This window comes from Equus quagga, unplaced genomic scaffold (assembly GCF_021613505.1).
Source record: "Equus quagga isolate Etosha38 unplaced genomic scaffold, UCLA_HA_Equagga_1.0 153_RagTag, whole genome shotgun sequence".
NCBI lineage: Eukaryota > Metazoa > Chordata > Mammalia > Perissodactyla > Equidae > Equus > Equus quagga.
The window spans coordinates 3504823-3523428 of NW_025796915.1; the positions used below are offsets into that span (position 1 = coordinate 3504823).

The window sequence follows — 18606 nt, forward strand, 5'->3', positions numbered from 1 at the left end:
TAAATGATCGTTTCTTATTCATTAAATCAACACCTCTTCCCACCGACCCCCTACCCACCCCCTGCCAGCCCCAACCTCAACTTCCACACTTGGTAGCACTTCTTTAAAAGTATTCTTAAACCTAGATTTAGAATAAGAGGCTTATGGTCTTCTTCCATCTCAGCTGGCATTTGTGCCATGAAATAGCTTATAAGAACGTTCACAAATCCTCGTGCATCTGGTTCACTGTGTGTTTGTCATAGACAGTACTCCAAACAGGTTACCAGCAAGGTCAGACATTGTCCACTTTCCTCTTCACATCTATTCTCCACTTGGCTCTATGACTTGAGAGGTTGAGTTTAATGAATTATATCTACTTGGCAACCCTGGCCTGGCTTCTAGTCAGGTTTGGTCAGTAGAAGGCACAGGCAAGGGGCTGGCCCAGTGGTGCAGAAGTTAAGTTCACACGTTCCGCTGCTTGGCGGCCCGGGGGTTCACCCGTTCGGATCCCGGGTGTGGACATGGCACCACTTGGCAAAAGCCATGCTGTGGTAGGCGTCCCACGTATAAAGTAGAGGAAGATGGGCATGGATGTTAGCTCAGGGCTAATCTTCCTCAAAAAAAAAAAAGAAGGCACAGGCGAGAGACTGGAGATAGAAGGTGTTTTTTCTCCTGCCCCCTCCCCTGCTTGGCTAGAGGGTAGCAACAGCTACATTCCTACCACCACACATAGCCCCTTTCAGAAACCCTCATCTGCTGCTTCATATCTCTGAAAGCAGCTCTCTTACCCTTTCAGGCCTAAGGGGGACAGTGGCCTATCACTTTTCTGGCCCTTGAAAATCCCTACCTTGTTTCCCTAACCCCACCCAGGACTTTGTAAATGGTCCCTTCATTGAACTCTCTTTCACCCCATTTGAGCATGCCACCTCTATCCTGCCAGGACTTTGACTGATACACATTTCTAAGAGGAACCATTTTGCATTGCCTTTAAAAATATTTAAAACATTGCGTTTTATGTTTTAACTCCATGTACAGTTCCAAAGACAGAAGTCACACAGAAGCAAAAGAATAGATACCACAAGTCTACAGGCTGTATTTGGGGCTCCTTACTTTTTCTGGTGAGAGGTGGTGCGCCTGGTGCAAAAGACAGCGATGATCACGACCACCACAATGGTGATGACGCCAACCGAGACGATAATGACCAGTAGCATATTACTGTCTAGAGGAGAGGTGGGGCTTCCATGAGGGCTGTTACTGCCTGGACAGGGAAAACAGTACATTTGTTAGTGATAGAGAATTCTAAAAATGCATACTATCAGCCTACAGAACCTTCACGTGAGTAGAGATATTTCACGTGAGCTTCTTTATAACACTCAACACCGTGCCTTGTATTAAAGTGTCTCATGAACACAGCTGTCTCCTCTAGATTACGAAATCTAGAGTGAGTTTCTGCCCTATGTACAGTTCTCAGCATAGTGCCTTGCACAAAGCTGGTGTTCAGTAAAAGCTTCTCAAATTATACTCAACATTATACTTGAACAAATAAAGGGTCTGCCCCTCTGGCATCTTATGTTACACAGAAATTCATCTTGCAAAGCATCATTTGTAAATCATTCAGTTTTTTGACTTTCAAAACTGCTTTAAAAAATGTACATTCATAGAAAGCAAAAGTTTTTTCCAACATATAGATGTCTGAGATCACAAAAAATTACTTGAAACATGAAGTCTCTCTGTTTTTATAAATACATAGTCTATAGAGAGTTAATTCTCTTATTCAGTTTCAGGAAAAAGTAGGTCTATAGATATGCATTCATTTGACAAATATTTACCACGTGGTTACCATGTGCCAGGCATTGTTCTAAGTACTAGGACGTAACAGTGAGCAACAAAGATATAAATGTTGGGGTGGGGGCAGACAATAAACAAATATGAAATTAATTAGTAGTAAGTGCTACAAAAAAAAAATGAGGGGATATGATACAGAGTGGCTGGGTTGGCTATTTCAGATTGAGTGGTTCAAAAAAGCTGCTCTGGGGAGATGGCATCTGAGTTGAGATGTGAATGACGAGAAAGATCCCACCATACAAAGACCTGGAGGAAGAACATTCCAGAGAGAGGGAACGGCTAGTGAAAGGATCCCAAGGCAAGAATGAGCTTGGCATGTTCAAGGAAGAGAAAGGCAGTCAGTGAGGCTTAAGCAAAGAGACATATGCAAAGTGAGAGGGAAGGAAGTGAACAGAAAAAAGACAGAGATGAGGCTGAAGAGGTGTGCAGAGGTCAGGTCATTTAGGACCTTGAAGAAATTTAGATTTTCTTCTTCTTCCTACTATTATTTCCCCACTGCTTATAGGATAAGGTCCAAGCTTTCCATCAAGGTTTTTTGTAATACAGCTCTATTCTAAGTCTTGCTCTTTCATTTTCTGAAATAGATTTCTTTGTTTCTCATCTCATTATAAAAGTTATGCAGGCTCATATTATAAAACATGGGAAATCCCACCACACAGATCTAACCACCATGGATATCTGAAGTCTTTCCTTCTGATTACTCTCATCTTCCTAACAATCAGAGCTGTACCATAAAGGGATGGGCTGCTTTGCCAAGTCATGAGCGTTTAGTCACTGGAAGTACTTAAGAAGAGTCATTCCACCAGTCTGGGATGTTCTGGATGAAATTCCTACCATGAAGGTATGGCTTGGGAATTTGTGTTTTCAGAAAAGCTCCTAAAGTGATTCTCATACACAATCTGCTTTATAAATTTATGATCTAATCCCAACTACACTTATTGTGGGAATCCCTTCCACAGCACCGGATTAGGTGACCTTCCAACTTTTGATTCTATGATTTTAGAGGCTACATCTGAGCACATGCCATATCCGGGCTGACTTAGGAGGGCTTAAGAGCTTATTCTTCTACATTTGGTTCAATTATTTTTATCCTTCATTTCTGAGAAAAAGGTAAGCAGACAGACAACTTAAACTGTATACACTGACCTCCAATAAAATAACATTTTTATATTTGGGAAAGGCTACAGAACTAGAGGCCAACTGAATTAGACCACATTAGGGCTTTACCTAGAACTTATTAATAGCAGTGCTGAGCTACTGGGTGGGGTAGGCAATGCAAATCAGGGGCTGGGGAGCGGGGGTGTGGGAGGCAAGCAGAGGTGGTGGTGGTAGTTCTTCCCTGCATTCAACAGAGATGCATCTCATTTAACTGTATCTGAGACCTTTAACTTCTGAGCTGGCCAAAAGCTCCCTTCTAAGACAGAGTAAGAGTGAGCTGCCCAAGGGAGCATCAACTCTCCTATGAGGGATATTATGACAGGCCATTTCTTAAGCCTCATCTGGACTACGGCAATAGCTTCCTAACCATTCTTTTCTGACTTCATACTTTTAGCCCCCAACTCATTCTTCATTGTTGTCAGAATAATATTAGATACTCAATAAATGAAGTCATAGTTTACCAGTAGTATCAGACATCTTACATATGTTATTTACAGGATGAAGCTCACATTTCTTAGCATTGGTACCTGAGCATTTGGTAGGCTGGTTCTAACCTACCTTCTCTATTCTGTCTCTAGGAGTGTGGCCCTTGGAGAGAGCAGGTTCCTTTATATTGCCATGCCTTTGCATATGCTATTATTGCTTCCTGGAATGTTCAACGCCCTCCTTGACATTTAGCAACCTTCTATACAGCCTTTAAAATCTGAGTCAGATATAACCTCTTCTATGAAGCTTTCCCTTTTCTGTATCAGGTAGTTTGTGACTCACTCCACTATTGTTCCCAGAGCCTGTTACAGAGAACCTTAACCTTTAAAAATATGTGAATGAATGAATAAATGCATAAATGAAAGAAAAGACCAAGAAATAGTTACTTTTCTCACAGCCTTGAATACTATACTGTGGACACCACATAAATGTAACATATGTATCCCAGGAAGGGAAACCCATAAACAAAGTCCTAGAACTGAGAGCCTAAAAATCTCTTGAAGTATGCAAATTTGTCTGGGCTCTCTTAAGAATAGGCTGATTTCACTGATGTCTGGGCAGCATCGCTTTTTATTTAAATAGTGGGAGAATAAGAGATCATTTTATCTTCACATGTAGACTAGGAGCTTCTGGAGGACACGCCTTTCTCTTCTCCAGCAGGAGTGAGGAGGCAGTAGGGTCATTTCTAGTAACTCCTTTTGTGACCATTTTGCCATCCTGGATTCTCACATCTAATACAGAACCCGTGACTTTCAGGCTGTGTGTGATAGCAGAAAAGGCACAACCAGAAGTCAGAAGACATGGGTTTTGGTTCTAGAACTTCGATAATTAGTGGATGGATCCAGGCATAAGTACTTCTCTGCTGAGTCTCTTAACGTATAAAATGAGAATATGGCATCTGCCCCCCTGCTTCACGGTGTTACGAGGACCAAGTGTGATCCTGTGTGTGAGAATAACTCCAAATGGGGAAGTTCTGTAGAGAAGCAGCGTCATCATTTAAGCAACGAGAAGGTGCCAGCCTCTTAGGATGGCTAGGAGAGTGGGAAGAATTTTTCAGAATTCCCAAACTAAAGACACTGAAGTAGGGTGGCGAGAAATTAATGATTCTGAAGCATTTCTTTAGCTTGTTCTGGGTGATGGCTAATTCCACTAGAGGGTTTATTTTTGAAAGCAAGATTCTAATTCTTTTCTAGAGGCAGTGGGCAAAAGGAAGACTTGTTTAGAATTAATCTTAAGTTGGATATGTGGGGAAACAAATTTATGAATCCTATAATGAATGGGTTTGTAGTAATTCAGCAAATATTTGCCAGAGAATGCGTAAAGCTAACACTATTAAATAAAAGAACAGGTAACACACTACAATCCACCACACACGAGTACAAAAGACATTTCAAGATTTCAAGCAGAACTGCGTCACACCCATAATAGGCCAAAAAAGCCACAGGAAGGGCTTTACCACTCATCGGAGGTTTGTAGTCAGATCCTAGGTCTGGCAGCCGGCTTCCTTTTCCTGCAGACCCTGAGGCTGAAGGAGAAGAAATCATGTCAGTAATGACTGAGCTCATTGGTGTGACAAGTCCACTCCATAGCTAGTGAGTGTTTTCTACAAAAAATATTTTCAGTCCACTCTGTCCATGAGAAAATGAAGTAGCACATAAACAACAAGGGAAAACACAGTCTATTTGTGCAGAGCAAACTAAGGTATAGCTTTCTATGCAATGAGGCATCTGAAAGGCTGACACTCTTGTTCCACGACTGTATCTGGGATGTGAATAGACTGCCACTAGCTGTTGATAAGGTGGGCACACACTCACTTCTCTAGCACAGGAAACACTTCCTGAAAGACTGCTCAGAGCATTTATGGCCAAAGTAGCTTCTCTGAGAAAAGGAACCAAGGGGACCAGTTAGGTTAGCTTCTGCATTAAAGATCTGGACTCTTCCAAAAAACTCGCCTATGTTGATCTGGCCTAGCAAGTGTCACCAGTGTTTGGATTCTTTTCTCAAATCATAAAGTTACCTTTCCAAATATAAAGTTACCCTAAGCAGGAGCAGGAAGGTAAGTGGAGGTTCAAATTGGGTTCTCAGTTCCTGCTCAGTCACCTAAATATGCACAGATGAAAACACAAGTCTTCCCTCTCATTGCTCACAAAAGACACTGTGTCCTAATCCATCATTACGGAAGAAAGTGAGTGAGACGGCCGACCTCAGACTTGGGACCACCTCACAAGCACTTCAGAAAACACAATTATCAGGTTTTTAGAAATTTATGTTCTTGGTCTTGAATGTTTTTCTTCACATTTATAGAAAGAGCTGCTGGGGTAAAAGCAAATACAAGGAGTCCTTTCTCAATAAAGCAAAGGTATTCCTCAATCCAAGGTTTGGGGCCAGAAAGCAGTACTGCACTTCTCTTGAAGAGGTCTGAAAGAGCTGCAGAGTAAAAGCGCTCCTCGGTGTTAAGACGGCACGGTGCTTAACAGACGTCTGCACTGGAATGTATCATGTACTCTGTCAGGTGCTAACTGACTCTTGGCTACTTCTTTAACTATTGTGTTTGGGTCTCAGTTTCCTCATTGTGAAACAGTGATAATAATGGTATCAACTTCACGAAATTGTTGTGAGGATTCAGTGGAAATTTAATACTACAAAATATTTTGAATGCTGCCTGACACATAGCAAATATTCAATAAATATTAACGACTATTATTACAAGCATAAGAAATCTTTAAGGAAAAATATAATCTTCCCCTTTACAGTGGCAGAGAGCATGAAGCTTCAGAAAGCACTTATAAGTGAGGGTTATTTCCACAAATAAAGCTTGATTACAAACGCGTAAACTAGATGTGTTTCTGTGAAACATTAGAGCTTAGGTCAAGTAACTTCCATAAATTATTGGAATTGGAGGAAATGAAACAAATTAGAATCTGAAGGTTTCTGTATGTAGTTCATTTAGCAGAATAAATCTAGAGATGAAAACAATATTTTCTGTTTCCAGAAGATCAAAACTCCCAAAGGTAACAAATTCTTGGGTATCCAAAAGGGTATAATCTAGAATTTAACTTGCAGTCCCTGACCCTCTTCCACTGTCCATACTTACTACTTTATCTCCTTACTTCCACTGCCATCACTCCTCCCAAATGGCACACTCCATAGGTCAAGATTCGAGTTGTTCTTTCCACTATGATAAAGTCTAGTTGGCAGAGATTACTGAGCTTTTGTAAGGCTCTTCATATGTAAGTGTACTTGTTTGTCAGGTAGCCTACATTTAAGCCAAACTATCCAGAGTATATTATGTAAATAATTGCAAAGAACACATTTTGCCAACTACAGTCATGAGTCGCTTTACGGTGGGGATACATTCTGAGAAATGCATTGTTAGGTGATCTTGTGCGAACATCATAGAGTGTCCTTCCACAAACCTAGATGGTATGGCCAATACAGACCTAGGCTCTATGGTACTAATCTTATGGGACCACCGTCAGACATGCAGTCCATCGTTGACTGAATCACCGATACATGGTGCATAACTGTAAACTGGTTGGTTTAATTCCTGTATTTCCCAACATTTTTTCTTTTAAATTTAACCTATGAACAAGAAATTCCAAGGATTAACCAAACTCCAAAAATATCTATGTGTGAAGAATTTTTAAATACCAGAGGTGTGGTACACGCTAAGAAGTGCACTCTGGCTCATGGAGTAAAGTGAGGGAAGAACAATGCAAACATTTATATTCTGTGCATATACAGTATGGTTATTTTTCTGTTCTCACACTTAAGTCAAAGTTTCTACCACGACTGGGTGCCTTACACACACACACACACACACACACACACACACACACACACACACAGCATGTTTGCAGTTTCTCCAAGGTACAACAAAAGACTCACTGAATGCAAACACATTTCCAAAGCCCTGAAACTTGAAACCTCAAGTTCTGACTCCTCCTTGCCATTAACCAAGCTCCAAAGACTTTGTGTTTCTAATTAACAACTCTTAAACCATCAAAGCAACTATTAAATTTACTTTTTTGAGGAAGACCGGCTCTGAGCTAACATCTGTTGCTGAGCTAACATCTGTGCCAATCTTCCTCTATTTTATATGGGACACAGCCACAGCGTGGCTTGATGAGCAGTGCTAAGGCCTCACCCAGGATCCAAAGCTGTGAACCCCAGGCTGCTGAAGTGGAGTGCACAAACTTAACCACTACACCACCAGGCTGGCCCCCCCATTAGATTTATTTTTATTGCTCTTTCTTAGTATAAAAAACAGATACCAACTTTAACTGACTTCCCAGAGACGAAAATCACAAAGTACAGTTCCCTCTCCACAACAGTAATTATAGTGAAAAGACCATGCTGACAGATCATTTCAAGAACACTGACACCGAGGCCTGTGCTTCCTAAGCTTCCATCTTAAACTGTTTCTATCCTCTTTTAAAATGAGCAGATATATTTAAGGGAAGAAATGGAAAAAGAGTTCTGAATTAAGCTTATGCTAACAGAACAAACAGCACCAATTTTGTCACTGCTAATCACACAACTCAGTAGGGTAAATTTGTAGATTCTTGTCAGGCGTGTGTGTAGGGGGGAATACAGTATTTGCTGAATTTGATTATAACTTTTCATTTAGAGATACTAATAAAATTCTAGATGCTACAAATATAACAAATTGGTATGCTTGTTCTCATCATGCTCAAATGACTATCACTGTCACAGAACTTCAGTATCTCAGTGCAAAGGGTAATCTGACCCATGCTTAAAGCCAATCTCCCACAGCTGCAGAACTGTTCGTTCGACTCAGTTGTTTTCCTATCAGACTATTTAGCTCCTAAGTAGATTCCCAAGCTTTTCAGGTACCCCAAGTGCCACAAACATGGACTCAACTCCACTTTGGCCAATATGTGGTTTTTAACACATGCTACTGGTTTTCAGGAAAACAAAAACAAAAACAATGAGAGGCTAATAAGAGGTCACTGAAGAGAGGAAAGGAAAGAGAGGCCATCTACTCATTTACCTTGATCATTAGGCATTTTATCAGAGGAGTCCGCTAACAGGCCAAGCACAGGGGAAGAAAAAAACAAGAGCAAGGATCACAAGCTTTGAAGATGGGACAGGCAGAATTTTTAAAAGAAAAAATAAAACCCCACACTTCCAAACAAATTGAGTCTTGTTTTTACTAACAGAAAAGAAATCCATTTATGGTTTCCCTATTTCCATAGACTGAGTCCCCAACTAACTTTTATTCCTGAACTCACTTAGCTCAATACTTTATCTTCACTTTCTTACCTAGTGTTTTCTTTAAAGGGCCCCTTTTAGTCTCTCGCTCTACAAAGGTCCACAAATAAGCCTTTCAGGTTAAAAGCCTGCATGTGTTGAAAGAGAATCATCCATCACAATAACATGCTGTTACTCTGTATGGGAACCAAGAGAATCACATCTGATCTGACTATAAAAACTCTTAGACACTGCATTCATCTGCCTCGAACAGCCTTGAGTCAAAGTTCCCTTGTATATGATACGGTTAGGCAGTAACCTAGGGAGTGCTGATTTGTCGGTCAATGGGTGGGTGAGGGATCATTCTGAGATAAATGTTCACATTGTGGCTCATAAGCTCACCATCAAGCTCGCCATCAGGACTTCTATCATCCATAGTCTCTACATGCTAACATGATATGTGCAAACATAGCCCCACTACAGAGACACAGAATAAAACACTCTTTTTGGGGAACTTTACCTTTAGGCGTTCTGAACTGGACAGCTTCAGACATGGGCCCCATGCCCTTTGAGTTCCGGGCCTGGATTTTGAAGTAGTATGGTGTGTCAAGTGTTAACTCTTGTATCTGGTGAGTCAGCCTGTTTCCCACCACAGGCTCAATAACCCAGTCATGTATCTCTGCATTCACATCTGTACTGTAATATATGATGTAACCTATCCAAAAAAGTTAATAAGAAAAGAAACTTTATTTCTGCTTCTCCTTTTGCAATCAGTAAGTTAATAAAGATATATGTTACAGCACATACAAGTAGAGAACAAATTACTGGTTAAACAGCAATGGTAAAATACATTAAATGCTAAACATAATATAGAGAAAACCACCTTTCAATGGTGCCAGGCTATAAGTTATCATCTATATCAGGTGAAGTAATAAAAGTAGTTAAGATAAAAATATAGGGTTAAGTACTCTCGCAAGCTAAGAAATCATATAAAAATAATAGTACAATCACTTCAACATCCTAATAGTTGAATAATGTAGCCTTTAAGGATCTACAATTAAAATAATGCAGTTTTGAAAACCAATAATGACCTGCCATGCTGTTTTAGCTCTCACCAATGTGATTTCCAAGGAGAAAAACTGGAGATGGGCGGCAATTTTTGTTAAGTTCTCCCAGAAGAACTTGGGGTGGGTGAAGCCAGTGAAACATCACCTGATACTTCCACCAGAGGGCACTCAATCTCCAAGGCTGAGGCAGGAAGAGCCACAACCATAAGCCTACCTGACCTACACAGTGCAAAAATGTACTGCATTATTGCTGGTTTTTAAAGACAAAGTAAAATGTAATCCACGTCAAGTCATGCTTGGTTCTTTTATGGTAGAGGTAAATTCAGAAACCTAAAGAATGACATAAAGACCAGGCATTTATGGAAAGGGATTCCTCTTGAAAGGCGAAGCAGAACAAGACTAAAAAACGCTTTTGCGTTCCTTAGGCCACTTTATTCACACAAAGGAACTTTAGAAGGCCAACTCCTGTTCCTCAGCATACACATGGAATACAGGCTCCAACGGTAATAATTAACAGCTAAATCTCATCAGGCTTTCCTCCATGGTAAGCCTGAGGAAGGCACAGTGTCCCTATTGTGGAAGGTTCTCCTCTGGAAGTCCAAGGAAAATTCCAGGTCCCTTCAAAGGCCTAGGTCAATTCAAATATTAACTCTAGTTGTAAGAGTACAGGAAGGTGAAGTAGCAGGCCTGGGGGAAAAAAGGAATTAAAAGTCTAATGGGCTTTTTTGGGATTCAGGATAGAAGAGGTGAATCTATATTTATTGAGTATCACCCTGTGGAGTTAGATGGGGTCTTTAACTCCAAAGCTGGTCATCTAGTCAGAGCCAGAGAAGAACAGCTTTTCTGAGGAAAAGAAACATGTCCATAAGGTCCCGCTATAACCAAAGGCTGTCTAGGGCAACCCATGCCCATGAGATTTCATACAACGTGAGTCAGAACAACCAGCTGGTGGCTCAGTTTTACATCACTTTGGGCAAACAGCACACCCCCATGCTCCACTTTCAAGGACCATCATGACTCACGGCTCCTCATACAATGACCAAGCGGCCTTCAGACTTCCATTCCTCCTAACAAACAGCACAGCACTCTCCTGGAGTGACTCTACCAGGCAGGAACTGGGAACAGACACACTCAAAAGCATCTTACCTGTAATTTTGCCATTGGCTTCAGAGGGAGGCTGCCAATTTACAATTATGGTCCTAGGTTTTCCCTCCTTACTCACAACTGTCACATCCTTGGGTGGAGAAGTGGGAACTACAAAATAACAATGCTTTCAATAACTGCTGAGCATTTCAGTTTAATCCACCATTTCCTCAACCCTTTCCACTTATAAAGCACAATAAAAGGAACAAGGCAAAAGATAAGCCACCTGGCTTCAAAGAACTCATAGTCTATCTATAAATAGCTCCAATAAAAAGAAGAATACGCAAAGTGCCAAAGAGAAAATACCATACTATGAGGATACAGAGCTGGGATCTCAGCTGGGGGTCAGGGATAGATAGGATAGTTAGGCAGGGAAATAGAAACACATCTGATGCTACCAAGGTCCTACTATATGCCAGGCATTTTACAAATAGCATCTCACTTAACATTTATGGCAACCTGAAACGGAGTTACTATCTCTGCTTGACATATCAGGATACTGAAAATGAGAAAAGTTATGTAATTTGCCAAGATGACATTTCCCACTCCAATTTGGATTATTTTGTTAGAATATTTTTAAGTGTAAAACAATTTTCTCTCTCACCTATAGTTTACTCTTCAAACCAAATATGACATTTGAAAATCCTTATTCCCTGAACGAATAAATAATATACAAATTGATGTTTTTTATTTTAAGTTTGCACTGAAAAGATACTGTCAACTGAGGTTATTGCTCTGAAATGCAAAGCTCTTTATGGAACAGAAAAAGCAATAAAAATGAAAATGAGAGTATGTTTCTTGTGCTTCCACATTACAGCTGAAAACTTTTAATGTATTAGTAGGGAAATAAGCAAATTAAGTATATTGTTAAATTTACTCTTCTATTCCTAAAATATTGGAATTTTCCTAGTATAAAATGGAAGGAAGCCTGGTGAAATGCAAGCATCCTAAAGGAATATGTAACATCATATATTAGCTAATGGGTTGGAAAGAAAGCACAAAGATCTTCTTAAAACTGGCAAAGAAAGCAAACTCAAGGTCTACTTAAGCCTTTGTGCACTATATTTCTAGCTCTCCAAATGCAACCCTTTCTCTCTGTGGGAAGTCCAACCAACCGTGCAGAAGACAAAAAGACATTAGTGCCAAGCCCAGTCAGGGAGACTTTATAGCTCCATTCTGTCATTTTTCATATATAGAAGAGAAAGAAACAGGAGGCTAGAAGAGACAGAGACTCCCAATGGGCAGACATATCTCCATGCTAGGAAAGTACAAGGGGCAGAAGGCTACGCCTACAAGCAGGCAAAAAGCAAACAATCTCAAACTTGGATGACCTGCTTTTCCCTTAACTTGCTTAGTTATCTTTTCTCTTTCACGTTTACTTACAGACAAAAACCATAAGGACACTCCAGTGGGAGATTTTACAAGATACTAATTGGCTTGCAAGAAAGCTGCCATGCTCAGGTTCTAGCAAGCATGGCACTGCAGCTGCCTGGTGAAGGACAGGTATCTTCATCTTTTCTATCTCATGTTAACAGTAAAGCAAGATTAATGACAATAATCTCTTACATCTATGCAGTGCTTTATAATTTACCATGTGCTTTCCTTTTATTTTTTTTGCTGAGGAAGATGAGCCCTGAGCTAACAACTGTGGCAATCTTCCTCTATTTTGTCTGTGGGTTGCTGCCACAGCATGGCTGATGAGTGGGGCAGGTCCAAGCCTGGGACCCATGAATCTGGGCCACTAAAGTGGAGTAGGCCAAACTTAACCTCTAGGCCACAGGGCCAGGCCCTACCATGGGCTTTCCTATCTGCTCCTCATTTTACCCTTACAATAACTTGATAAAGTAGAAAAGGCAGAAATTATTACCCCTCTCTTATAGATGGAAGAAACATATTCAGAGAGGTTGGATGACTTGCTTATGACCCACAGTCAGTAGATGGTCGACCTGGGATTGAACTCAAGTCTCTTGATTCCTAAAAGCCAGTATACTCTGCATTATATTATCCTGTTATTTGATAATGTTCTTGTACAATGATGAAAAAAACATAATTCATCAGCTGAAAAAGCAAACACTGAACTCTAGCTGTAGTTGTTCACTGTGTTCTGTCAATATGTCAATCATGCACTCAACTCTTTCCTTGGGTAGTAAAAGCAGGTGATGAGAAGTCTCATGACTTGGAATGTGGCACACCATTAGCACAGACTTCTACTGATTTTCACATCTTGCAAAGAAGAAATGCCATGTGACAAGTTTCTGACAACACATACCTAATTCAAAGGTGGTCCCATGGGCCGTCATACTCCATGTGCTTGATCTTCGACCTTTGGTCACCATCACGGAGAATTCATAGAGTGTATTTGCTTTTAAACCAGTCACCAAATAACTCAAAGTTGTTGCATTTGCATTCTGGAAATATTTGAATTGAGAATTTTAGAATGAGAAAATATCAATAATTAGCTTTTCTCACCCAGAGCAAATGAGCCAGTACCTTGTACTTGGTGTTTGCTGGGATGTTGGTTTTCCATCGGACTGTGTAGTACCGGGAGTCTGTAATCTTCTGGTGTTTGGGCAGTGAGTTGTCCGCCCATGTGATCCTTATGGTGTCATGACTCAGAATGGAAGCCTGAACTCCCACTGGTGGCATCATGGGAGTGGGATCTGGCACTGGAGTGTATGGAGCATTAATAACAAATAAATCAACTTCAGAAGTGTCTGGGTAAAAAGTAATTAAAAAAGGGAAGTGGCATTTTAACATAAACAAATAGAAAAGAAAAGGGAGATGCGGGGTAATGTAACGGAATGAAAAGGTGAGAAATGAAGAAAGAGAAAAAGAATCCAGAGTTAATAGACAACCACTATTCATTTAAAAGAAAATGTCCACTTGTGTTCTTGCAGGAGAACATATAGAGAAACAGTAATTAACTATATTCTCTACTGTATTCTGTAGGTATATTCAATTTTGATAATTCAGTGATTAATGTTTTTATACTTAAATTTTCTTTAAATTACTTGAAAATTCTACCTCTTGTCCAAAAAGGATCATGAGAAACTAAAAATTGCTTTTAAAATCAGGAGTATAATTTCTGAAGAAGCAGCACAAAGCTCATGATCTGTTTTGATATTTCACAGAATGTGGCTGAATTTTTGGGACATGGCTTATAAATGCACATCACTGGACATGTGAGGATCCTCCTCTCAAACCTGAGTCCTGAATGTCAGCCAATAGCGATTTAGCCTGGCCTTGGTATTGGGGGTATTTGATACCACACAGGGTCCAGTTCAGATCTGCTGATATCCTGGGTCTAAAATCAGTGCAGCAATATGGCTCACATCCAAATAAAGCAGAAAGAACTCAGGGCATTACTCTTCCTTGAGGAAAGGCAAACTGACACCATGCAGGAATATCTGCCACACTTTCTCTAGCAGAGTCAGAGAACAACCCACTGATGAATCCCAATCAGTTACAGGAAATGCCATAGTTATCATGGGTCCAAGTGACATAGTCTTTATGAACTTTAGAAATCAGAGTACTTATGTGATAGAAAGGAAAGTCTACACTCAGGCACTGCTTTGTGCCATAAGCATCGTCACCAAAATGGAGGCCAGAACGAGCACAAAGGCACCAAGCAGCAAGAGCTCAGGGCAATACAGCAGGATCCATTTGGGCTTTCCCAACTCTTAGTCAGGTTTTCTAAGTATACACACAATGATTTATTTTATGTTAAGGTTTTAAAATAGGTTTCCCACATGGTTATGGTGATTAGCCCTTCCTATAACTCAAAATCTGAAATGGCATGAGCCTTGTTTATGAATAACTGCCAAGCTAAAGTAATAGTCTACATCTGTGTATTTCTTACACAATGAGGACTAAAAATAACAGAGGAACAGCACACGTCATAATCAAGGGCTTTGTTCAAAGATGGGGACACATACCAATTAGTTACAGAAAATGCACCTTCAGGTAAAAAAGTCATTAGACTTCTTTGAGAAATTTTCTCTTGTTAACAACTCTTGGAAAAGATAACTAAGTTACATGACTTAGGAACACTTCCTTTTATATTTCTAGCCAGAAGGCTATATTTTTAAGTCACATAAAAGAAAATAATTTCAAATTTGTTTTTTTCTATTACAGACTGATTTAAGAAAGTAGTAAATCATTTATTTAAATATTCTTTTTCATCTCTTTTTCCTTTCTTGAATATCAAAGCTATTTTTAAAAAGAACATATAAAGCTGTAAGCACACGTAACAGAAGACAGGACAGAACTACCAAATACGCAGTAATGATATTGGTCTTCTCAAGTAAGCATTAAAAAAAATGGACAGAGATTATCTTTACAAAAAGAATAAGGCCAAATCTGTACTATCACGCAAAGTATCCAGAAGACATAGCAGGCAATACAGATTCACAATTCTGGGAAACAAATGGAAAAGAGCATTTCTGAAAATGCTAAATCCTTTGGTTGTCAGTATTCCTTAGAAAAATGTACAACTCATATATTTCTAACAATAAACTTTCTCATTGAGATCTAAATTAAATGTTTTATATGTCTACAGAAACTTTACATTAGATGTCTATTCCTCTAAAGATATTTTAAATAGATAAATTACAAAGAAAAATAATGAATATAATGAATATCTGGTCTCTTGTAATAAATGTACAGTTGATCAAATGGATAGTACATCTGACTTTATACTCTTTATATAAATAAAACTTATAGGTTACTGATGGCAGCAATAAATGTATACGATTTTCTTTACTAGTCACCTGAGTTGGTTGGGAAAGTATTTTTCTAGTAAGCTTTATTTATATAAAAAAGGAACTAACAGAACTTTCCATGTTGAAAGCCCATTTTCCTATGTGAAGCCTTCACCCTGAACTACCACATACTTTTCCTTCCACTGATACCTATGGGGCAGGCTTATGCCAACACTCCCTTAAGCTGCTGGAAAACGCTGAAGACCAGAGATGGATAGGATTCCTTACCTGTGTGAGGTCTGGTCACAGCGCTCTCGTACAGGGGGATGCCTTCACCCACATTGTTAAAGGCTTTCAGGGTAATCACATAGTGAGAGCTGGGATCTGAAGGAAAGAAACAAGTCAAAATACTTTTTAAAAAAGCCTCACTACAGAATTTTAAAAATTTAAGCGTGACTGTGCATGATCTTAATTGTAGAGAAAGGAAGGAAGGTTTTAAAAACTTGTATGCAGGATTATTTTGGGGTGTGGGGAGATGTGGAGATGGCCGCATACACAGTATAGAAAAACTGGCCGGGATCAACTTCCTGGAGTGAGTCCCAGGAGTGAGTTTGACTGTGCTTGCATTCTCTCCTGGCCTCAACAAATAAATGGTTTAGTGATGTTATTATATAGTGTAGAGCTTGGATTAGAATGAGTAAATAGCATTTTTAAAAAATTGAGTTCATAATAGTTTACATCAATGTGAGGTTTCAGTTGTACATTATTTCTCGACTGTCACCACATAAGTGCTCCCTGTCACCCCTGTGCCCACCCCTCTACCCCCAACCCCTGGTAACCACTGAACTGTTTTCTTTGTCTGTGCATTTGTTTACATTCCACAGATGAGTGAAATCATCTGGTGTTTGTCTTTCTCAGTCTGGCTTATTTCGCTTAGCGTAATTCCCTCTAGGTCCTTCCATGTTATTGCAAATGATGAATTTGTTTTTTCTGGCTGAGTAATACCCCATTGTATATATATAGACACCACATCTTCTTTATTCAATTGTCGGTCGATGGGCACTTGGATTGCTTCCATATCTTGGCTATTGTGAACAGTGCTGCAATGAACATAGAGGTGCATGTTATCTTGGATTGTTGATTTCAAATTGTTTAGGTACATACCCAGTAGTGGGATAGCTGGGTCATATGATAGTTCTATTTTTAGTTTTTTGAGGAATCTCCATACTGTTTTCCATAGTGGTTGCACCAGTGTGCATTCCCACCAGCAGTGTATGAGGGTTCTCTCCTCTCCACACCCTCTCCAACATTTGTTATTTTTAGTCTTAGTGATTATAGCCACTTTAATAGGCGTAAGGTGGTATCTTAGTGTAGTTTTGATTTGCATTTCCCTGATGATTAGTGATGTTGAACATCTTTTCGTGTCTTTATTGGCCATCTGTATATCTTCTTTGGAAAAATGTCTGTTCATCTGCATTCTTTGATCGGGTTGTTTTTTTTATTGTTCAGTTGTGTGAATTCCTTAAATATTATGGAGATTACGCCTTGTCAGATATATGATTTGCAAATATTTTCTCCCAATTGGTGGGCTGCCTCTTTGTTTTGATCCTAGTTTCTTTCGTGTTGCAGAAGCTCTTTAGTCTGAGGAATTCCCACTTGTTTATTTTTTCTTTTGTTTCCCTTGTCTGAGAGGACATGGTATTTGAAAAGATCCTTTTTAGTTCGATGTCAAAGTGTGTACTATCTATATTATCTTCTAGGAGTTTTACAGTTTCAGGATGTATCTTCAAGTCTTTGATCCATTTTGAGTTTATCTTTTTGTATGGCATGAGATAACGGTCTACCTTCATTCTTTTGCATGTGGCTGTTCAGGTTTCCCAACACCATTTATTAAAGAGACTATCTTTTCTCCATTGTATGTTCTTGGCACCTTTGTCGAAGATTAGCTGTCTGTAAATGTGTGGTTTTATTCTGGGCTTTCAGTTCTGGTCCACTGATCTGTGTGCTTGTTTTTATACCAGTACCATGCTATTTTGGTCACTATGGCTTTGTAGCACATTTTGAAGTCAGGGATTATGATGCCTCCAGCTTTGTTCTTTTTCCTCAGGATTGCCTTAGCAATTTGGGGTCTTTGGCTGCCCCCTATGAATTTTAGGATTCTTTGCTCTATTTCTGTGAAGAATGTCATTGGGATTCTGATTGGGATGGTGTTGAATCTGTAGATTGCTTTGGGTAGTATGGACATTTTAACTATGTTTATTCTTCCAATCCATGAGCAAGGAATCTCTTTCCATCTCTTTATGTCATTATCAATTTCTTTCAGTAATGCTTTATAATTTTCATTGTATAAGTCCTTCACCTCCTTGGTTAAATTTATTCCCAGGTACTTTATTTTAGTTGTGATTGCAAATGGAATTGTATTCTTGAGCTCTCTTTCTGTAAGTTTGTTATTGGAGTAAAGAAAAACAACTGATTTTTGCAAGTTGATTCTGTACCCTGCAACTTTACTGTAGTTGTTAATTATTTCTATTAATTTTCCAATGGATTTTTGGGGGTTTTCTATATATAAGATCATGTTGTCTGCAAACAGCGAGAGTTTCACTTCTTCACTCCCTATTTGGATTCCTTTTATTTCTTTCTCTTGCCTAATTGCTCTGGCCAAAACCTCTAGTACTATGTTGAATAAGAGTGGTGATAGTGGGCATCCTTGTCTTGTTCCTGTTCTCAGGGGGATGGCGCTCAGTTTTCGCCCATTGAGTATGATGTTGGCTGTGGGTTTGTCATATATGGCGTTTATTATGTTGAGGTAATTTCCTTCTATCCCCATTCGTTAAGACTTTTTACCATAAATGGCTGTTGGATCTTGTCAAATGCTTTCTCTGCATCTATTGAGATGATGATGTGGTTTTTATTCCTCAGTTTGTTGATGTGGTGTATCACGTTGATTGACCTGCAGATGCTGAACCATCCCTGTGTCCCTGGTATGAATCCCACTTGATCATGATGTATGTTCT

The 18606-nt window shown here is 39.5% G+C and overlaps 1 protein-coding gene across 5 annotated transcripts in view; it reads right to left on the minus strand.

Annotated features, from left to right (window-relative positions):
• Nucleotides 1–18606, minus strand: part of LOC124233072 (neogenin) — a 247290-nt gene that overhangs the window by 17163 nt on the left and 211521 nt on the right. For 4 of the 5 annotated variants that reach the window (XM_046650149.1, XM_046650148.1, XM_046650147.1 and 1 more), the window contains exons 16-22: nucleotides 15881–15976; nucleotides 13383–13606; nucleotides 13162–13300; nucleotides 10896–11003; nucleotides 9203–9397; nucleotides 4925–4993; nucleotides 1090–1237 (exon numbers count right to left, since the gene is read on the minus strand). In XM_046650149.1, coding sequence (XP_046506105.1) covers nucleotides 1090–1237; nucleotides 4925–4993; nucleotides 9203–9397; nucleotides 10896–11003; nucleotides 13162–13300; nucleotides 13383–13606; nucleotides 15881–15976 — 979 coding nt within the window. The remainder of the gene's footprint in view (nucleotides 1–1089; nucleotides 1238–4924; nucleotides 4994–9202; nucleotides 9398–10895; nucleotides 11004–13161; nucleotides 13301–13382; nucleotides 13607–15880; nucleotides 15977–18606) is intronic. The other variant, XM_046650146.1, reaches the window with a different exon arrangement.